The sequence below is a fragment of the Polypterus senegalus genome, chromosome 6, assembly GCF_016835505.1.
Source record: "Polypterus senegalus isolate Bchr_013 chromosome 6, ASM1683550v1, whole genome shotgun sequence".
In the NCBI taxonomy this organism is placed as follows: Eukaryota; Metazoa; Chordata; class Cladistia; order Polypteriformes; family Polypteridae; genus Polypterus; species Polypterus senegalus.
Window position 1 is genome coordinate 67471109 of NC_053159.1, and position 24002 is coordinate 67495110.

At 41.3% G+C, this 24002-nt stretch overlaps 1 protein-coding gene across 1 annotated transcript in view; it reads left to right on the top strand.

The window, feature by feature from the left end:
• LOC120530629 (unconventional myosin-X-like) overlaps positions 1-24002 on the top strand; it is a 388518-nt gene that overhangs the window by 117878 nt on the left and 246638 nt on the right. Inside the window, exons 4-9 of the mRNA XM_039755051.1 lie at positions 5065-5199; positions 5737-5861; positions 6385-6398; positions 10582-10666; positions 11247-11350; positions 21885-22014. Coding sequence (XP_039610985.1) covers positions 5065-5199; positions 5737-5861; positions 6385-6398; positions 10582-10666; positions 11247-11350; positions 21885-22014 — 593 coding nt within the window. The remainder of the gene's footprint in view (positions 1-5064; positions 5200-5736; positions 5862-6384; positions 6399-10581; positions 10667-11246; positions 11351-21884; positions 22015-24002) is intronic.

The window sequence follows — 24002 nt, forward strand, 5'->3', positions numbered from 1 at the left end:
ATTCTTCTTAAGAATATTCTGATACAAAACAGAATTCATGGTTTCTTCAGTTAAAACAAGTCATCCAGGTCCATACAACATTCACCCAAAAGGGTTTGGAATCATCCAAATACTTCCTGAAAAAGGGGAAAAAATGTTTATATTCTCCTTATTTTTGCAGTGGTTCTTAATTGCTTTTTTCAATAATGAAGCCCAGCTTTTGACTATGGAGAATATGGCCTATTCTGAGCCAAAAGGAGTGTGTCGGTCAATAGATATTTTTAAGTTTGTTTATGACTTCCTAGATGTTTTTGCATTGCACACTCCTGGGAAATTTCATGAGTGTTCCAAATGGTTTCCATTTGAAGATTGTGGGTTGCTGTCATTTAATGAACTTCAAAAGCTTTGTGCTGTAAATGGACTCTGATGATAAGGGTAGAATATACAGTAGCTGAAAAAACATTTTATTTTTTTTTTTATTTTTTCTTTTAAGAAAGACAGGCAGTGATCAGTCTGCTGAGCCTTCTTACCCATTAAATTGGTTTGGTTTTTACTAAGTGGTAATTACTTTTTCACACAGTTCCAGTAAATTTTGAATTACTTTGTTTATTAGATAAAGAAAGAAATAAAAAAATTGTTCTCTTAGACAAAATGAACGTGAATGAACCAACAACAAATCAAATGGCTGTGTTGCCATCAAGTTCTGCAATAGGAATTAATGAATACTTAAGAAAATGTTCCAAGCAAAACCACTTAAAGGTTAGTTCTTGGGCCCCTCTTTTTCAAAGATGTAGCTGTGGCTGTCTCACCATGCGAACAAACTCTTCAGATTCTTACTTTAGCTGCCTTCTGTGTCACTTTTTCTATCGTTACCCTGTAATATTATGGGTTTATCTATATTGCGCCAGCTGCCTTTTTTTATTCGCAGGTCCCAAACGATGTCGGCTCCAGCGCTTGTCGGGGCTTCGGACCTGTAAAAAGAGAAAAGGGAGGGCCAGAAGCACTGCCTGGACACTCACCCCGAGCGTCCTGTCGCTCTCTTTACCGACAGTGCTCAACCACCGAAAGCCCACAACTTGCCTGTTTGGCTCCTCCGCCGCAGGTTCCATGCCCGTCCCTTCGATGTCAGTGGGACCGCTCTCACAGGCGGCTCACCCAGCCGCCCAGGGGATTCCCTCTGCCTCAGCAGAGGACGGCCTTTCTCCGGACACTCGCTCCCAGCGACACGTCCATTCCTATCGGAGGAACCGACATTCACCCCTCGGTTCCTCCTTCTCTTGGACGCCTTGACGGTCTGGGTCTGAGCATGGCAACAGCTCAAATCCAGCCCCGTCTGCGTCCCTGCAGAGCGACAGGAGACTGCCGCGGGCTTGGAGCGCAGGGCGCTAGGACCCAGGGCACTGATCAGCCCCTGTCCTACCAGCCCATGCATGTTCGCTCTCCTCGCTCCGCTGGCAGTCTGCACCGCCGCGTCCACTGTTGGGGAATTGCCTACTTGAAGCCGGTCTTCCCTTACACAATCACAGCCATGTTCGGAGAATCCCCCCTCATGCTTTACGGGGACGGCGTCACCTACCTTCCCCGCAGTACTCTGCCGGCCACAGGCACGTTGCGCCGATCCTCCATGTCATACGGCGTCTCCTCCGACGCGACCACTTTCCCCTGCAGCTTCTCCAGCTGGACAGCGAGAGTACTTAGCATCTGTAATAAAGGCGACTCCGCGGTCCGAAGGGATCCCTCCGGCTCGCGCTGAGCCGCTGGCAAAAGCAGAGAGACAGACGCCGGTGGGCTTACCTGTCGATCAACTCCACTCGTCGCCTGCCTCCTGTGGGCCACTCCCTCTGGCCCAATCGGGTCTCTTCTCGGCACGAGACTGGCATTCCTTGGTCCCGCCTCTGTACCGTCATTGGCGGGCACGCAAGACGCACTGGCCAATCCCTTGCCTGTTAGCGGGCGGGACATCCGGCCCGCGGCCATTTTGGCTCTTTCCTCCCCAGTGCGGTGGCATGCTGGCTCTTCAGGTTGCAGCGTCTCCCTCTCAGCATCTCTCCCAGCTGCTGCTGCGTTAACAAGGCACCGCGGTTCGACAGGCGCCTGCCGCCGACAAGGATCCGGGCAGCCCCTGCCTGTTGAAGACAAAACAGACGTGGGCCCACAGGGCCCTTTGCCAGCAAGCAGGACACTTACCTCCCGGGTCCTGACTGTCCGGGGAAATGTCCCCGGCATGGCCTCACTACTCCAGCAACGGCCATTATCCTTCCTCCGCACCTGGGAAGCTCGGCCATAATGCGGTCCGGCGGTGGTCCGTGGGGTGAACCACTCCCGCGGGGTTGTGCACGCGCCGCTCCCGCAGCAAGTGTGTGGGGTCCACTGCTGCGCCGGGCCGTCAACAGAATTATTTTAAAGTGCAGGTCTCCTACTTGAACCAAGCAGAGCATCCTGCCGACTACGCCACTGTGGACGCTGGCCCGGACACACAGACGGACATCTTATGTTCACCCAACACACATTTATTTATAATATTTACAAGTTTTTGTGCACTCACACACCCCAGTGCCACCAGCACCGATTTCCCCCATTGTCCAGGCCACACAGTTCCAGTGCCTTTCTCCTGGCCACCTCTAGTCCTCCCTCCAGCTCCGTCCTCTTCCACCCGACTTCTGCCGATGACAGAGAGGCGGCCCCTTAAATAGGAACCCGGATGGGCTCCAGCTGTTTCCCAGCATTCCCCTGTAGCCACGCCCCTGTGTGGCGGAAATGCCTGCTGCACACCCGGAAGCCGTCCGGGTGTCCCCTGTCGTCTTCCCCCCAGCACTTCCTAGTGTGGCGAAAGTGCTGGGTTCCCGGGATATTCAGACAATGGGGCGCCGCCTAGTTGTGGCCACGGGTCCCTACAGGGCTGGGCTTCCAAGCCCTTCACCCGAGGCCCCCAACATAACCAGGGCGGACGCCCCCTCGCGGTCTGGAGGAGGCACAAGCCCTTCTTCGGTCCTCCTGGGCGTCCCGGCCGGGGCTGGGATATTCCGGCACCGGGGCGCCGCCTGCTGGTGGCCATGGGTCCCTACAGGGTTGGGCTTCCAAGCCCTTTACCCGAGGCCCCCAACATAACCAGGATGGATGCCCCCTCATGGTCTGGAGGAGGCACAAGCCCTCCTCCGGTCCTCCTGGGCATCCCGGCCCGGGGACCACACTATCCAAAGGCACATAGCTGGATTTATTGGCATCTCTAAAAGCATGGTATGAGTATCCATGGGTCATTGTCATTGAAGAGCATCTGGGAGGGAGGGTACCCACCTTCTATCTCATGCCCTTAACAGAAAGGCTCCCATAATTCTGTATCAGATAGTCCTGTTCAGAAAGTAAATAGAGTAGTCTGATTTGGGCTTGCCATGGGGCTTCTAGATATTATTTACTAATTAATATCATCCTGTGCTAAGAACTTCTTAGAGATACCTGTAAGCAAGCACTGTTGCACATGTAACTTTAATAAAACTTTTCTGTAAATATACCTCACTATGAACTCTTCTCAGCACTGTGATCATAAAACCATTAATGCATGCTTGGTGGAACCTACAGGGCTGCATCCAGGAGCTGCTTTGCATATAATATATAGTCTCTTTGAATAATTTAATCCAGGCTATCATTTTTGAATAATCTAGTATGCCCATCCTTGTGGAACAACTGTGACTGGACTTGATTCATGCTGGCATTCACATTTTGAAACCAACAAACGAGGGTAATGAATGTACATGGCAGTAAGAAAAACAAGTTAGGAACGATTTATTGACCTGGGGTCAGTTTCATTCTTTGTCAGGCCTATTCACTTTTTAAGCATCTTGTCTTTTTTGTCTTTACTGTTGTCTTCAGCTCTATTTGGTTTTAAATTTGTAGGCTGCTTTCTGCCTCTTTGTTTTAGCATCATCAAGTTTAAAAATGGATGTCATAGGGTCAGTATTCAGGAGACTGAAAGGTGATGATAAAAGAAAATAAAGGCACTAACATGCCAAGTGATTATTCATAACAGAGGAAGCTCATGAGCTTACTATGTAAACTTTTTAAGCAGCTGAACTCCAAGCAGGATCAGGCCTGAGGGCATGAGGCAACAGCACTAACAAATCAGATATGGTTGCAAATAGAGTGAGAGTAGCTTGGTGTGGTGATTTTCTTCTAGAAATAATTTTTTCATGTACTGAACATACACAGTGACCCGTATATTTTCAACTGCACTTAATTACTTTCCGGATATCGGAAAATAGCAATCCGTTCTAACAGTATCTGACATTAGGCAGGAAACCACCCATAAAGTCAGAAAAATACTGTATGTAAGGGCTTATTTTTGCACAGCAGGATTATTCTTTTTGCTCTTTTCAAGAAAATGCTTTATTAGTGCTGATCAGGCCCGTCTGCTTAATGATGTTCTGTGCAGTGGTGTAGTGTAAGAGAGTCTTCATATGACATCTCCATGTTCTTATACCCCAGCAAGTGGCAATGATGTCTGATAACCGTAAGTAGGTTCTTTACTCTGAGAACTGTGAGGTGCGTCTCTCAGGTTCAAGAGCCCTACACATTTTAAAATTAGACTGCTTGTTGTACATTTGGAGGCTGCTAAACTGTGCATATTGTTTGTCAGTAGCCTTTTAATCATCTTTATAGCGGGGGCTAAGGAGGGTTTAAATACTAAAATTAAAACTAAACATAGGAGTACTTTGAAAAGGCAAATTATGCTGCTGGGCATTTTTTAATCAGAATCTTGTTAGAAGTAAATGGGCTTAGTCAACTAAAAAGGCTGATTCATTAATGGAAGCCTTCTTCATTAAACTAAGACATAATTTAGTATGGCCAACAGCATGTAAAGTTTCTGAGATCATAATCGAGGTATATTTTGTTGCCAGCTTCTACAAGCCATTTATTGTACATGTAGTGTCATCTGTTTAAGCACACTGTGCATGTCATTTGGTTATAAAGTTTGTCTCATACACCTACATGTTACCATTGATCAGGTGAACTCTAGACACTTCGTTATCTCTAAGATACATGTATCTGCAGATCTGGCTCAGTGTTTTAACTATCATTTTTTTAATTCAGTGGGGAGAGTGGAGCTGGAAAGACAGAGAGCACAAAATTGCTACTGAAGTTTTTATCTGTAATGAGCCAGAACTCGGTCAGTACACCACCATCTGAGAAAAGCACACATGTGGAAGAGGCCATCATCGAGAGCAGGTACCATCTTTCTGTGTAAAAGTGATATTTAGTTTTTTTTTTTCACAAGGGTGTCATTTAATTTTAAAAGGCTTACAATAAGGCCAGCGCAAACAGATGTATTTTTCAACATTGTTGAACCTTTCAGGACCCCAGTTCTTCAGAAATGATGCAGTAGACCAGAACACTGCCCATGCCCATTCTGAACTAACTCAGCTTCTCATGCCATTATTTGGTGGGTCCAGTCCGCCACAGAAAAATGAATAAGGAGAGGCAGTCTACTAGCACACTGTGTAATTGTAACTTGTCTCTCCTGTTTAACCCATTGTGGCTCTAAAACGCATTGGCACAAAAAAAAAAAAATCAGCAAGAGAAGGTATGAAAGCCCAGTTAAACAGAAAATGGCACTCAAATCACCAGAGTAAATAAATTAGAAAATAAGAAAAATCAAGTTTTAAAAATTCTGTACTTTGATTTCCCACCAGGTTTTTGGATTCTGCTTACTGTCTGTATTTGAATTAAAAGTGCTGCTCTGACTATTTCTGCTTTTGTTTTCAGTCCTATAATGGAGGCTTTTGGGAATGCCAAAACTGTTTACAATAATAACTCCAGCCGTTTCGGAAAGTTCATCCAACTGCACTTTTCTCAGAATGGGAACATTCAAGGAGGATGTGTCATTGACTGTATCCTTACGTAGGCCAAGAGAAATTGTCTTTTACCAAAAAGGAGGTTCAAACATTTATTGGACAAATTTTACGCAGATGTAGTCTCATCTTTTTAATCAGTTATAACTCTAGAAAAAAGGATTAGGGAGCCATTGTCTTTATCAGTTTGACAGTGTGACCATCAGCTACTCGTGTAAGACTGTTCTATCTATAATTCTGAAAATCCTCCTTAAATATGGCCAATATCATACCATCTATTTGCACATGGGTATTTTAATTCATACTGCCATCTCATGGTCAGCAAAGCTTGTGTTTCTTGGATTTTTCTACCAAACTGTTTGTTCTTATGGTTCACAGGGTTTGTTCTTTACCATTTCTGCAGCTCATGTCTATACTCTGGCCTACCCTTCAAAGAAATGTTTATTTTCTAGTCACTACATGTCTAATTCTTTTCATTTTAGGATCATTAGGTTATCTGTTGCAAGCATAACTGAGTGCCATATTGTCTATAGCTTTAAATCCTTAACCTTGTTTCTCACAGATTTACTGGAAAAGGTAATTCCCCAATTTCACATCCAGTGCTTAGCTGATTTGTATCTGTATCTGAATGAGGACAAGAACTTCATTAGAAGACAATTTTTACCTAATTATATGGTAGCAATGCTATGTAGGCCTTTTGTTTGTATCAGCACAAAACCACAGAGCTGGGTTTGTTTTGTTACAACTTGCATTTTTGACATTTATTCATTTTTCTTTGTTTTTAACTTGTTAAAAAGCACTTTGTCTACTTTGTCTTAAATATGTTTTTAATACTATACACCAAGTTTTAGCAGGCAATTTCAAATTCAGTCTTTTATAGACAGTATTCTGTCATATTATAAAGAAATAGCTGTAAAACCTTTTTTATTTTACCAGAATTCCTTTATTTTTTAATGCCCAACTTAATTGTGACCAAATCGTGGCACTTTACGAGTGCATCCCTCATTGACTTTTATTGTAGGATTACCTTTCCAACAAATGCATGTTCTATCACTCTCTCTTTTTAACTGCAAGTTAGTAGATGCTGTTTAAAAGGGAAGCCATGTATCCATCCATTCACATTCATTTTCAAAACCTGCTCATTGCATTTTCTAGGTCATAGGATACTGCATCCCGTCCCAGCATGATAGGGGTGCAAAGTAGTAGTTAATCACTTAGCACATGCATTCGCATTGCTATGTTTTGGGATATGGAGATAACTTTTAGTAATCTGAGAGAAACCCACACTAGCATCAGAGTGCTGTACAAACTCCACACCAAGTGGCCAGGCTTTAATTTGTTGTGGAGCATTGAGGCTGCTTCAGTAACCACTATGTCACAGTATCATATGCTTATAACATAATGAAATTGAAATAAATGAAAAATAAATAAATGATGCTCCTTAAAGAGTGCTATGAGAAATAACACATTTAGGTCGGCCCAAAATGTACTGGAGGAATTAAATCTTTCAACTAGGAGCACCTGGGAATTTCCCCAAGAGGCACCAACGATACGGAGGCCATGTGTATCCATCTATGATTGTTGTTACTTGCAGCCCTTACCAGGACAAGTTTTTTTTTTAGTAATGTGAGTGAGCATTTAAAGGGCTTTTTGGTGGGGGGGGGGATGCTGATAAGTTCTTAAGGAATTAATTATTAATCCGTCAAAGCAAATTTGGATAGTCTGAAAGGGCCTGTAAGCTCCGAGTACAGAATTGTTTGATGTGCCTTTATCTTTACTCCACTTGGTGATATCAAAATATCTTAATGAAGAACTAAGAAGAACTAATCTTCCCCACCCAATATGCTTATACCCACTCTTTGATGTTTATCATTTCTAGGAGGCCATGCCTTTTCTAAACAGGCACAAGTCACAAACTGACACTTGTTTAAGCATCAATCTGTCATTGGACACACACATATTTATGTAATTTTAAAGTAATCCAGGCAGTTTGGCTTATGGGAGAGAACTGAAGTTCTTGGAAGATAAACATTTGTACTAGGATATCCCACCAGTTCTGCATAAACAGAACTTTAAGCATGATTTAAGGGCTGTAGGGCCACAACATTGCATGATTCTCTTCTATGTCTCATTTTCATCCCAAGTTCTGTTTGATAGACATTTAACTATTCTACTTTACACCTGAGAATACGTAACCAGTAAGAAACTGAAAGGAAAAGTAACTTTTAACTACACTGCTCACAAAAATTAAAGGAACACTTTAAAGAAACACATTAGATGGTCAGATCTCAATATGAAGTTGGATATCTATACAAATAACGACAGGGCAATGTCTTAGGAACAAAAGGATGCCAAGTCTTTTAATTGAAATGGAAAGTTTTCTGCCTACAGAGGGCTCAATTTTGTAGACACGCTAAAATCAGAGTGAAATGAAAATGTGGTAGGCTAGTCCATTTTTTCAAAAACTTCATTTCTGCTACTCAAAATGCTTTTCAGTATCTTGTGTGGCCCCCACGAGCTTGTATGCATGCTTGACAACGTCGGGACATGCTCCTAATGAGACGACGGATGGTGTCTTGTGGCATTTCCTCCCAGATCTGTATGAGGGCATCCCTGAGCTGTTGTACAGTCTGAGGAGCAACCTGGCGCCTAATGGACCGAAACATAATGTCCCACAGATGTTCTATTGGGTTTAAGTCAGGGGATCGTGAAGGCCATTCAATTGTTTCAATTCCTTCATCCTCCAGGTACTGCCTGCATACTCTTGCCACATGAGGCCGGGCATTGTCGTGCATTAGGAGGAAACCAGGACCTACTGCACCAGCGTAGGGTCTTACAATGGGTCCAAGGATTTCATCCTGATACCTAATGGCAGTCAAGATGCCATTGTCTAGCCTGTAGAGGTCTGTGAGTCGCTCCATGGATATGCCTCCAAGATCATCACTGAGCCACCACCAAACCAGTCATGCTAAACGATGTTACAGGCAGCATAATATTCTCTACGGCTTCTCCTGACCCTTTCACGTCTTTCACATATACTCAGGGTGAACCTGCTCTCATCTGTGAAAAGCACAGGACGCCAGTGGTGGACCTGCCAATTCTGGTATTCTATGGCAAATGCCAATTGAGCTCACCAGTGCTGTGCAGTGAGCACAGGGCGCAGTAGACATTTGGGCCCTCAGGCAACCCTCATGAAGTCTGTTTCTGATTGTTTGGTCAGAGACATTCACACCAGTGGCCTGCTGGAGGTCATTTTGTAGGGCTCTGGCAGTGCTCATCCTGTTCCTCCTTGCCCAAAGGAGCAGATACTGGTCCTGCTGATGGCTTATGGACCTTTTATGGCCCTCTCCAGCTCTCCTAGAGTAACTGCTTGTCTCCTAGAATCTCCTCCATGCCCTTGAGACTGTGCAGGGAGACACAGCAAACCTTCTGGCAATGACACGTATTGATGTGCCATCCTGGAGAAGTTGGGCTACCTGTGCAACCTCTGTAGGGTCCAGGTATCACCTCGTGCTACCAGTAGTGACACTGACTGTAGCCAAATGCAAAACTAGTGAAGAAACAGTCAGAAAAGATGAGGAGGGAAAAATGTCAGTGGCCTCCACCTGTTAAACCATTCCTGTTTTGGGGTCATCTCATTCTTGCCCCTCTAGTGCACCTGTTGTTAATTTCATTAACACCACAGCAGCTGAAACTGATTAACAACCCCCTCCGCTACTTAACTGACCAGATTAATATCCCATAAGTTTCATTGACTTTATGCTATACTCTGATTAAAAAGTGTTCCTTTAATTCTTTTGAGCAGTATATTTATAGAGTTATCCCTTGTGATTCACAGGGGTTAAGGGAGCAAGACCCCCACAAATGCGACAATATGTAAATATGTTTTGGACCCCTGATTGCTGTGTATTATACATTTACTGCACTAGATAAGATGCAGAAAGTTGTGTTAAATGTGAGATAGAATCACATGTGTGAAGCTGGCTGCTAAGGCAAAGTGCATAGTTCAGCTTTTCTTTAGTAAGCTAACATTATACAAAATGTTAGCTTTTAATATAAGATTGTGTGTATGTATATTTATGGTAGTAAATGGCAAAAATGATTGATATTACAGATACAAAAGAAATCCAACTAAACACTAAGCACAAAACAACACAACACAGTCTAGTTTTGCATATTATGGTGGTGTAGTTATGAAATGAAATCCCCTGTGAACAGCCTCCTGAAAATTATGTAAAGTTTCATTCTGCCAATATATGTTCCCCAAATGAAATCATATGAACAAGGATGTACAGGATAGAACACATCCAGAGAAAACTGTAATCTGAAGGATATAATTATTATGGCTTACTTTTAAAACTAGCACCCCTGTCTTTCACCCAGCAGCCTTTGTCTCAACCAGCAAAGCTACCCAGTGGTACAGTAGTCACAGGGTTGCTGGGATTTGTAGTTCATTTAAGTAGCACTGTCACAGTTGTCTGCGCTTTTCTGCAGTAAGTTGCAACACTTACAAAATTATTTCCATTCTGATCATTGAAGACAAAACCCAAGAATTTGTAGATCCACAAGTCTTACGAATCATAGGGGCCAACACACAGAGACACACTCACATTTTTTTTTTACTATTCTCCTAGCCATTTAAGTAAGTAATTCTTCCAAGGTTCAATTGATTCAACTGGGCATTTCTGATTAGCTTGTTTTCATGTTGGCCCACATTGCTGTTTAGTAACCTTTAAATTGTTTTTGCTGTGAATTTCAGAACCGTGTAGTGAGACAGAATCCTGGGGAGCGAAGCTATCATATCTTCTATGCCCTTCTAGCTGGAGCAGATGCTGAACAGAAAGGTGAGGACAATGGCTTGGTGTTTAATATATGTGCCTAATCTCCCATGTAACTAATTGAGTTGAATCTGTCATTTAAGATGAAGTGCATCTGTAAAGATGTTTTCTTTCTAGAAATTAAAGGTAAGTTTATGATGCCTGCTCATTTTAATGAAAAGTAAAATATTGAAATGACATTAGTGGTGGGTGGTTTGGCAAATGAAGCTTTTTTCTTTACATTTTGTTTGTTGATTTTTGCCTTTTTATCCCTTATTTGAGAACATTGAATGGCGTGGAGGAAAAGGCTGCAGGTTTGATTCCAGTTAAATGAAATGAAAATCTACCTGGGAGGAGTGAAGGATAATTGCAATGCCTCCTTTTCTTGCACATTATTTCCATGCTGTATTTTCAGCTTAGTCCCATTGGTACTGAGATTTGTCTGTGTTGGGGAAAGTGCTATGGTATGAATTTCTAGGAAGGGGGAATGTATAACACATTCAATACATATATGCATCTGTTTTAAAATATATGAAATCTAAAGTTAGTGTAAAGAAGATGGTTTAAGATTATTTGAATAAAAAAAATAATAAATATTTATTTGCAGAGCTGTACTTCCTGTCTGAGCCTGAGTCATTCCATTATCTGAGTCAGTCAGGTTGTGTTAAGGACAAAAGTTTGGATGACAAATGGCTGTTTAACAGTGTCATGGTAAGAATTCACTTTATTACGTCTTTTACTGATTAAGAATTTACTTGGTAGTTTCTTCCCTTGTCACAGTTAAAAGCAGGATGATGTAACTCAATTAGCATGGAGTTTGTTTTTGTAAAACTAATTGAATGTATTAGTGCTGCTTCAAGCAAAAAAGGGTTTTTTTTCAGAGATACGGCTGTATTTATTTGGCATGGGTAGATTGGACGCACCCAGGTATTTGGAGGAATTACTGACACTGTGGGAGCGTGATATTTGGATTGATTCTTGGGTCATTTTTGATTTGTATACCCCATATTGGGTTGGGACAAGCAGTAGCACCAACACTAATGATGTGCCATCTTTAAAGTGACAAAACCAAACAGAAAATTAAAACCTTTTACTATTCATTTTTGGTCAGGGTACCAGGAGGATTGGGTTATTAACACTAGAATTACCAGAGCCTACGATAAAACTCGTAGATCCGTCCCACCTTAAATCACTTTTTAAATCCATTCACACCTCTCCGCCAGCATCTTTTGTCACCTAAATGTGCTGATGAAGAAAATCTGCAAGCAGCCGGCTATTCCATCCTCCCACCAACTTAGAACGTGCACAAACTTCTCCCAGCTCATGCCTTGATTGATTTTCTGGGAGCGAAGTGGAGTTTTAGAGTGGAAAGAATAGATCCTTATTTGGAACACACGCAATTCATGTGTGTTCTTTTTCTACAGTAATCAGTGTAAACACATTGTTAAAACAGAAACTTTTTCATATTTTAGTAATAAATGTTAGAAAATGTAAGCATGAACTATAAAATGTGTGAAGCCTGAAGTCCAAAGATCAAATAAACACTTTCACAAAAGGTTCAAGATCAATATAACAGCTTCCGTGGTGTACTGTTAAGATTTGCTGTCTTGGAGCGCAGCAGGCTTACTGTGTCTCAGAGACCGGAGTTCGATTCCCCGCTGGGGAGAAAATGTTATTTATTTTTTTTTCTTTTTAACCTTCACCGCTCTGCCTGCCTGCCAGAACTCTCTGTCTGTCTATCTATCTATACTAATAAAAGGCAAAGCCCTCACTCACTCACTCACTCACTCACTGACTCATCACTAATTCTCCAACTTCCCGTGTGGGTGGAAGGCTGAAATTTGGCAGGTTCATTCCTTACACCTTCCTTACAAAAGTTGGGCAGGTTTTATATCGAAATTCTACGCGTAATGGTCATAACTGGAAGCAGTTTTTCTCCATTTACTGTAATGGAGATGAGCTTCAACGCCGTGGGGGCGGAGTTTCGTGTGACATCATCACGCCTCCCACGTAATCACGCAGTACATAGAAAACCAGGAAGACATCAAAAAAGCGCTGAAGAAAACATGCATTATATAATTGAGAAGGCAGCGAAACAATAAGAAGCGAGAGAGTGACATATACAACCATATTCATGAGTTCTACTACTTCGGAAACAAAGCACGATGTAAACCTACACTTTAAATTAAGTTCATAGACAGGCTGCCGCTGGCGTTTGTAATTTAGTGCCTGCCCATATAAGGCCGTCCGTCAGCGGCAATCCAATAGCAAACTCCCACTAAATATTCACGGGTTAAGGACTGTGCTTATGCAGAGGAAGATGAGATGGTCAGGGTGGTGTTTGGTACAAACTCAGCGAAACTGCGAGAGAAAGTTTTAAGTGCCAGGACTAAGGTAACATTAAATACAGCCATGGACATAGCACGAGATGGCACCAGCACAGCTGGGAAACTTCGATGCATGTACACCGAGGCTCACGTGAACTGGCGCAGTGCACAGATAAAAGCAACAGTTCCAAAGAGCTGAACAAAACCGAATTACACAATTGAAAAGGCAGCAAAAATATGAAGCGTCTGATACATACAAGCATATTCATAAATCCAAAACAAAGCACACGTTGGAAAAAGTCAATGTCCCGCTAAAGGAAGACAGTGTAAAAAACCCGTGCATGCAGTGTGTCAGGTCTCAGATAAAGAAGAAGACGAGCTGTTTATTGATGCAGTAAGAAACGAATCGATGAATGAAACCTGTCATCTTTACAACGATTGACAAACACGGAATGTAACTTGAACACAACACATCCTACAAATACAACCTGATTGAAAGAAATAATGATAATCAAATCCTTGATGACAGCAACACTCAGTAACACTCACAAAACAAATACTGTATATTGACAGTCATGTTACGTTATTTTTAAAATGTTCCCTTTTCTTTTCTAGCTTTTTAACACACTACTTCTCACTGCGATATGCGGTATATATATATATATATATATATATATATAACCCGATCTACATACTCGAATAATGGATACTTTATTCGCCATCAATGATTGTTTTGGTAAAGCCATACTCAGTGTATTCATTAGATGAAAGGTAAAAAGTAAGAGCGAGGGAGGATGACTTATTGAGGCATGCAGGCTGTAGTCTTGCGTCAACTCTATCTGAATTGCGATCACATTTGAAAAATATATCTTTTCAAGTTCTATTTAGTCCATATGTGTCAAACTCAAGGGGCGGGCCACATCCGCCCGTGTAATTATATCCGCCCGAGATCATTTTATATACTGTATTATTGTTATTAAAGCCGGGTATATGAAGCGCTGGTAACACAATAAACTACAGATCCCATAATGCAGCGCTTCAGCTGCCTTGCCTAACACTTACCGCGTTAATCAAGTCTACCTTATGATGCTGCAAGTTATTGCGAAGCTAGCTCACACGATGCTGAAGAGAAAAGTTGATTCTGAAAATAGAGCCTTTAAAACCGATGGGAGGCTGAGTATATGTTTACTGAACCCGTGTGTCTCATTTGTGGAGCTAATGTGGCTGTAATTACAGAATTTAATCTAAGACGGCACTATGAGACAAAACATCAGCGTAACCTGAATGCAATGCAGAAGATACAGAAAGCAGATAATTAAATAAGAATCTGACACTTCAGCGGACGTTTTAACCGTGCACAATCACAAAGTGATTGCAAGTAAAGCTGCTTTTATGGGAGACACAAATGCACCAGTGCACCTTGCCCCACTTTCCCTGTTGCCAAGTAATGTTAAACCAAGTCCTCACTACGGTGTTCCCAAATCGCACTTTGCTGATAAACTGAGCGCACTGAGTTTGCACGGCGCTTTGGTGACTTTGAAGAACAAAAAGTCCGTCTACATGCGCCTCGAACCTTGTGCATGTTTGGTAGCACATATCTGTGTGAGAAGCTCTTCTCAGTGATAAAGACTAACAAAACAGCACACAGGAGTCGCCTCACTGATGAGCACCTGCAATCCATCCTGAGAATCTCCACAACACAGAACCTCACAGCAAACATAAACGAACCTGTGGCCAAAAAAAGATGCCAGGCGTCCAGCTCTAAAATGACATAAGAGCAAAGACAACTGAATGATTTGATTTGTTATTGCTGAAAGGAACACATTTTATTTATATTTCTAGGTTTTGTTATGCAGCATGTTCATATTTGAATTTGTATAATTTTGACAGGATATATTTTTATGGAGAGCAAAATCTTTTGGGATATTTAAAATCTAAGTTTATTTTTATATAAAATTACATAAGAGTAAAGAAATTTGAATGTTTGTTCTTTTAACGTTTACTTTATTTCTAACTTGTATAATTTAGACAGGATATATTTTTATGGAGAGCAAAATATTATAAGTTGTTTAAGGTTTGAGTTGATTTATTCAGAATAATATTCCTGTCTGTTTTACCATTCCTACCAAAGATATTTCTGTCGACTAAATAAAAATTCCTACTATTTAAAATTTAAATAGAACTTGAACAAATACGATAGTTCATAATATCCACGCAGACTTGCGTAAAGCGGGAGTTATCCGTTTTAACAAGCAGCGTATTGCACTGATCTGAAATAGCTGTGTGTGTATATATGTAGATATATATGTATATATATATATATATATATATGTTTATATATGTGTGTGTGTATGTATTTATATGTGTGTCTATATGTTTGTGTATATATGTAGATATATATATATATATGTATGTATATATGTGTATATGTATAGATATGTATATATATATATGTTTGTGTGTGTGTGTGTGTAAATATATATATATATATGACAACAACACTCATCACTCACAACAGTGACAAAACAATTACATTGACAATCATGTTACGTTATTTTCAAAATGTTTCCTTTTCTTTTTCATTGCTTCTTTAACACACTACTTCTCCGCTGCGAAGCGCGGGTATTTTGCTAGTATAGTAATAACAGTAATTTTATTATTCTATAGCAGCTTCCCTGTCTGCCTATCATATACTGCCTTTCCTTCCTATCTATCTATACTAATAAAAGGCAAAGCCCTCTCTGACTGACTGACTGACTCATCACTAATTCCTTACAACTTACTTACAAAAGTTGGCCAGGTTTCATTTTGAAATTCTACGTGTAATGGTCATAACTGGAACCTATTTTTCTCCATATAATGTAATGCTCGATGGCCGTGGGGGGGCGGAGTTTCGTGTGATATCATCACGCCTCCCACGTAATCACGTGAAGTGACAAGGAGGAGCTCCAAAAAGCGCTGAAGAAAACATGCATTATACAATTGAGAAGGCAGTGAAACAATAAGAAGCGACCGAGTCACACATACAACCATATTCATAAGAACAGCTACTTCGGAAACACCACTGTGTAAACCTAAAGTTTAAATTATGTTCATAGACAGGCTGCCGCTGGCGTTTGCAATGCCCACGGCTAAATTGGATACAAGTTTAATGAGAGGACGCAGGATATAAACGACAGTTTTGATCACTTTGTAACTAAGTTAAAATTACTGGTGAAGGGCTGTGCTTATGCAAATTCCGAGAGACTGTCTTTGTGGGGGGATTGACAGTTAAGGCGGGTGGGAGAGTCACGTCATCATCTCCCCTCCTATTCACCTCATTTCGCTGTGAGCTGAGCTCTACCTGCGTGCGCACATAGCTGTGCCGGCCTTTGAGACGCTGACTGAGCTTCTGCCTTAAGTCAAAGTGAGCACTTTTAATTTTTTTCATCCTCTCCCTGAGCTATAGCCCAGACAAGTGCAAACACGGGATCCCTTTTCTACACCGCAGCAAAATAATATTAAGGCGCTTCGCAATTTCTTTTGCACGTATACGATTATGAGGTTGTCAGCTCGGATTATGAAGACACGCACAGGAGTGGATGACCGACAGTGCCATCACAGCCGATTAATGGCTGGGACGTCTCACCAGTCTACCCATTGCGACTGTCCCCAAAAGGTGCTCATATCGTCAGCGAAGACGTCTCTCTACACTATATTAAAGAAAAAGGAAACTTTCCTTTCTTTACACCTTTTTTCCTTTTATCCCAAACCAATGCCTTTCTCTCTTAACACTGCAGAGGACACAAAATTAATTTTCTTTAATTGCTGGTTATGCCGGTCAAGGCACATTACCAGAGGCAGAAATTTGGACGTTCACATAGAAAATGTGATTTCTATACCACAGACGTCGTGTTGCGCCTTTCAAAAGGGATCTCTCGGCAGTGAAGCGTGGGTATTTTGCTATATATATATACTATACTATATAGTATACTATATAGTATACTATATATATATATGTATGTATGTATGTATGTATATATGTAGATATGTTTGTGTATATGTATATGTGTACAGCACCACTCATATCAATGACAAAACAGTTACATTAACTATCGTGTTTTACGTTATTTTTAAAAATTTTTCCTTTTTCATAATTTCTTTAACACACTACTTCTCCGCTGCGAAGCGCAGGTATTCTGCTAGTCTATATATCTATCCCCTTAGCAGTTTTTTTTTAATATATCTGCTAGCAAAATATCTGCTAGCAAAATACCTGCGCTTCGCAGCGGAGAAGTAGTGTGTTAAAGAAGTAATGAAAAAGAAAAGGAAACATTTTGGAAATAACTTAACATGATTGTCAATGTAATTGTTTTGTCACTGTTGTGAGTGATGAGTGTTGCTGTCATATATCTATACTAATAAAAGGCAAAGCCCTCACTGACTGACTCACTCACTGACTCATCACTATTTCTCCAACTTCCCGTATAGGTAGAAGGCTGAAATTTGGCAGGCTCATTCCTTACAGCTTACTTACAAAAGTTGGCCGGGTTTGATTTCGAAATTCTACGCGTAATAGTCATAACTAGAAGCTATTTTTCTCCATATAATGTAATGGAGTTGAGCTCGAAAGCCGTTGGGGGTGGAGTTTCGTGTGACATCATCACGCCTCCCACGTAATCACGCAGTACGTAGAAAACCAGGAAGCGCTCCAAAAACAGCTGAAGAAAACATGCATTATATAATTAAGAAGGCAGCGAAACAATTAGAAGCGAGTGAGTGACATATAAAACCATATTCAGCGGCTCACGTGAACTAACGCAGTGCGCAAACAAAAAGCAACAGTTCCAAAGAGTGCTGAACAAAAACCGAATTACACTTCTACGCTCAAATAGACAAACCACACGCCGTGGCACAATATTAGAGGCTTCGCCTCTAGCGCCGACGTCCGAGGTTCGATTCCCGAGAGGGGATGCACTGAGAATGTATGCGCGCTTCCCGATTAATTTTAGCCTCGCATCCCCTTGGTTTGAAACGTATGAAAAAATATGTGGTTAGCGCAGAAAGACAGATCACCAATTGAAACTTTATAAATAATGGATACTTTGTTCGCGATCAATGATTGTTTTGGTAAAGCCATACTCAGTGTGTTCATTAGATGAACGGTAAAAAAGTAAGAACGAGGGGAGGGTAACTTATTGAGGCATGCAGGCAAAACCACTATAGCACGCGGGCTCGATGTACTGTAGTGCGCGTCAACTCGATCTGAATTACGCAATCACATTTGAAAAAATATATCTTTTCAAGTTCTATTTAGTCCATATGTGTCAAACTCAAGGCCCACAGGCCACATCCAGCCCGGCGTGTAATTATATCCGGCCCGCGAGATCATTTTATATATTATTGTTATTAATGGCCCGGGGATATGAAGCGCTGGTAACACAATAAACTACAGATCCCATAATGCAGCACTTCAGCTGCCTTGCCGAACACTTACCACGTTAAGTCTAGCTTATGATGCTGCAAGTTATTGCAAAGTTAGCCCACACGATGCTGAAGAGAAAAGGTGATTCTGAACATAGAGCCTTTAAAAACCGATGGGAGGCTGAGTATATGTTTACTGACATTGCCAGTAAACCTGTGTCTCTCATTTGTGGAGCTAATGTGGCTGTAATTACAGAATTTAATCAAAGACGGCACTACGAGACAAAACATCAAGATAACCTGAAAGACCTGAATGCAATGCACAAGATACAGAAAGCAGAAGAGTTAAAGAAGAATCTGACACTTCAGGAGACGTTTTTACCCATGCAAAATCACAAAGTGATTTCAAGTGAAGCTACTTTTATGGGAGACACAAATGCACCAGTGCAACTTGCCCCACTTTCCCTGTTGCCAAGTAATGTTGAACCAAGTCGGCACTACGGTGTTCCCAAATACGCATTTTGCTGATAAACTGAGCACACTGAGTTCGCACGACGCTTTGGTAACTTTGAAGAACAAAAAAAGAATTTTGAGTTGTTTCGCAACCCATTTGCCGTCGATGTGGAAACTGCACCTGTGCAGTTTCACATGGAGGTGATTGAGCTACAGTATAATGGCACACTGAAGGCAAAGTACGATACTGCACGGCCCGCACAGTTTATTCAAACCATTCCCGCACAAATGCTCCAGCTCCGTCTACATGCGGCTCGAACCTTGTGCATGTTTGGTACCACATATCTGTGTGAGAAGCTCTTCTCAGTCATGAAGACTAACAAAACAGCACACAGGAGTCACCTCACTGATGAGCACCTGCAGTCCATCCTGAGAATCTCCACAACACAGAACCTCACACCAAACATAAACAAACTTGTTTCCAAAAAAAGATGCCAGGCGTCCAGCTCTGATAAAATGACATATGAGCAAAGACAACTGAATGATTTGATTTGTTATTGCTGAAAAGAACAAATTTTATTTATATTTCCAGGCTTTGTTATGCACCTGTGTATGTAGGCATCATTGCATAAATTTTTCTTCACCATAGAAATGTAAAGAGTAAATGTGTGTGTGTGTGTGTACAGTCTATACTGATATAGACTGGGTAATGTGTTAGGAACGAAAGAATGCCACATCGTTTGATGGAAATGAAAATGATCAACCTACAGGGCCCTGAATTCAAAGACGCCCCAAAAATCAGAGTGAAAAAATTGTGGCAGGCTAGTCCATTTTGCCAAAATTGAATTGCAGCAACTCAAAATTGTACGCAGCACTTTGTATGGCCCATGTGTTCTTGTATACATGCCTGACAACATCGGTACATGCTTCTAATGAGATGACAGATGGTGTTGTGGGGGATCTCCTCCCACATCTGGACCAGGGCATCACTGAGCTCCTGGACAGTCTGAGGTGCAACCTGGTGGCATTGGATGGACCAAAACATAATGTCCCAGAGGTGTTCTATTGGATTTCGGTCAGGAAAGTGTGGTGGCCAGTCAATGGTATCAATTCCTTCATCCTCCAGGAACTGCCTGCATACTCTCACCACATGAGGCCAGGAATTGTCGTGCACCAGGAGCCACTGTACCAGCATAGGGTCTGACAATGGGCCCAAGGATTTCATCCTGATACCTAATGGCAGCCAAGGTGCCTTTTGTCAAGCCTGTAGCGGTCTGTGTGACCCTCCATGGATATGCCTCCCCAGACAATCATTAACCCACCACCAAACTGCTCATGCTGAATGATGTTACAGGCAGCATAATGTTCTCCATGGCTTCTCCAGACCCTTTTACTTCTGTCACATGCTCAGGGTGAACCTGCTCTCATCTGTAAAAGCACAGGGCACCAGTGGTGCATCTGCCAATTCTGGTATTCTATGGCGAATGCCAATCGAGCTGCATGCTGCTGGGCAGTGAGCTCAGGGCCCATTAGAGGACATGGGGCCCTTGGGTCACCCTCATGAAGTCTTTCTGGTTGTTTGGTCAGAGACATTCACACCAGTGGCCTGCTGGAGGTCATTTTGTAGGGCTCTGGCAGTGCTCATCCTGTTCCTCCTTGCCCAAAGGAGCAGATACTGTTCCTGCTGATGGGTTATGGACCTTCTATGGCCCTCTCCAGCTCTCCTAGAGTAACTGCTTTTCTCCTAGAATCTCCTCCATGCCCTTGAGACTGTGCAGGGAGACACAGCAAACCTTCTGGCAATGACACGTATTGATGTGCCATCCTGGAGAAGTTGGACTACCTGTGCAACCTCTGTAGGGTCCAGGTATCGCCTCATGCTACCAGTAGTGGCACTGACTGTAGCCAAATGCAAAACTAGTGAAGAAACAGTCAGAAAAGATGAGGAGGGAAAAATGTCAGTGGCCTCCACCTGTTAAACCATTCCTGTTTTGGGGGTCATCTCATTGTTGCCCCTCTAGTGCATCTGTTGTTAATTTCATTAACACCACAGCAGCTGAAACTGATTAACAACCCCCTCTGCTACTTAACTGACTAGATTAATATCCCATAAGTTTCATTGATGCTATACTCTGATTAAAAAGTGTTCCTTTAATTCTTTTGACACTTTAGTATGCAAGCAATGGTATATTTGGGCTTGTGAACGCGGCCGAGATAACTGACTAAAAAAAAAACAAAGCTAACCTTTACAAGTATCATAAATTACTCTAGCTGTTACAGACTGAAATCAAATGTATGTTTTTATTCCAAAATAGTAAGAATAAGAGCAGTTTACTTCTCAAAATGGAGAGGTGCAGGATCGAACTCGTGATCTTTTGATTCCCAGTCAGTAGCTGAGTCAATTGCGCCACGGAGGAAGTCAAAATAATCAATTGTCAAAGTCGCATGTTAAGGCGGCTTTTTGTTTCTGCGGTTATATTTTTGAATAAAAGCGCAATTGTTGTGTTAGATTTGTACCTTTTGCGAAAATATTTCTTTTGATATTTGGACTTCAGGCTTCATACATTATATAGTTTATGCCTACATTTTGTCATCTACTACTAGAATATAAAAAACGTTTCTGTTTTAACGATTTGTTTACACAGATTACTGTAGAAACGGAACAGACATGAAATGCGTGTGTTCCAAATAATGATCTATTATTTCCACTCTAAAACTCCGCTTCACTCCCAGAAAATCAATCAAGGCTTGAGCTGAGAGAAGTTTGTGCACGTTCTAATTCAGTGGGGGGATGGAATAGCCGGCTACTTGCAGCTTTTCTTTTATCAGCACATTTACATTAACAAAAGACGCTGGTGGAGAGGTGAGAACGGTTTTAAGGTGAGGCGGATTTACGAGTATTTCCGTAGGCTCTGGTAATTCTAGTGTTAATTGTACAAAATATATGTTAAACTTTACTAAAAATACATAGTTGCAATTTGTATTTATGATTTGAATTGAGTGTGCGGTGATGCATATTTGATTCCTAACATTCATTTATGGCTTTTTTTCCCCTCTGTCAGGTGGCACTGAAGGTAATGGAATTTAATGAAGAAGAAATCCGTGATGTATTCAAGCTTCTCTCTGCTATACTACAGATTGGAAACATTGAATTCATGACAGCTGGTGGAGCCCAGATAACCACCAAAGCAGGTAATCAGTTGAACCAAGAATGTTTCCTCTGTTCCTACAAGTTATCATAAGAAATTCATATTAAGAAAACTAAACAAGAACTGCAACTTCAACTGAAGGGGTATCCCTACTGTAGCATATTCTTCTTTCGGCTTCTCCCTTTAGGGGTCGCCACAGTGGATCATCTTCTTCCATATCTTTCTGCCCTCTGCATCTTATTCTGTTACACCCATCGCCTACATGTCCTCTCTCACCACATCCATAAACCTTCTCTTGGGCCTTCCTCAGTTTCTCTTGCCTGGCAGCTCTCTCCTTAGCATCCTTCTCCCAATATACTCGGTATCTCTCCTCTGCACATGTCCAAACCAATGCAATCTCCCCTCTCAGACTTTGTCTCCCAACCGTCCAACTTGAGCTGACCCTCTAATGTATCCCTATTGTAGCATATACTAAGGAAAAAATGCACATAAATGCAATTTGGCATTACACACAGAGCACATGATATGTCATAGACTTGTAGAAAATTGCATGTGCTGACAGCTCTACCTTGTAACTAATAAAGTGTAAGCTTCAAAGCCTCAGAAGCGACTTTAGTCCATGTTGCTTAAACATTTTGGGGGTGCACTGTATGAGAATGGGTTTTTAACATACCTAAATGCGGTTGTTTTATAAAAAAAAAAAAAAAAGTATTGTGGTGATCTGTTGTGGAACAACCCCATTGAAGAAGGTAACAGTGGTTACTCACACATTGTTGCTGGTTGTGAAGGGGCCCCTAAAAATGTAAGTCATCCACTGACTGCATATATTAATACATTTTTTTTTTTAACATACAGAAAACAGTTCTATGGTTTACATATCGGGCCATAACTAATGATCTAGTCCTCATTTAATCCAAATGTTTACATTCAACTGTAAATGACCAAGAACACATTAGATTTTTTGCTTTTATTTATTTAACAAAAATAAACAACTTTTCTGATGATTTTTTGTGAGAAATGAAGTGCTTCCTCAACTGCTTCCATGTTAAGAAGGTAAGGTATCGTGATTAGATTGTGTGCTGCTAATCAAAAGCATTTATATTACTAATAGTACTAAATAATAGAAGAAAACAAAAAGTTTAATGCTGTTTGGTGTTTAAAAAATATTCCAAGAATGAGGCGCACTGTGCAAAGAATAAATTCAAAAGATTTTTAAATAAACAAGGGATAATAAGATGAGATAATGGGATATGAATACTGTGTGAAAATTCAAATAAAGGCCATATTTTACCATCCATCCATGAAAAAAGGTACTTTAAAATTTAACTATAAATTTTATGAGCCTGATTTTCCTGTTTTCAGTTAATTGAGAGGTAAAACCTAGTCCATCACATAGCACTGTCACACACCTTGGCACACAGTCCTTTGGCTACTCTTCTGTTTCTGGTAGACGGTGAACAGTAAGGGCAAAGTAATTGGTTCTCCTCTGCAGGATCAGGCTTATCGTGTAATGTGCTTTTCACACAATGTTTAGAACATTTAACACTGGGCTTTCACCTGCTCTTCTTTGCACTCTCCTGGAGCCTCATGTATAGAATTCACACTAAACATGGAGTATGGACTGTACTAGAAATGTGCGTATGCACAAAAAAAAATGAAGATGCATGAAACTATGCACTTTTCCTTTATAAATCATAATTGGTGTGAATTTTAATACACATGCACAACCCTACAGCCCCACCACGACTCCTCCAAGAAATTCTACTATTTTAATATGCAAATTAATATAAATAGCCTCTTCCATTTAGTGTTTTGTTAAAGAACAATGGCAAAACCACATTAAAAAAAGAAGAATTCCAGAGAATGCAAAATGGAGGTCCTGCTCGGTGTAGTGGAGGCAAGGAAAAACATATTGGAGACTTAAGCACTGGTATACAGTAAGCTGCAAAAGGAAATTGATATAGTGGTACAGTGTGGTGGAGGCACTTGAAAGTTCTAGTTCAGAAAATCACACAGTGCCCAAAATAAAAA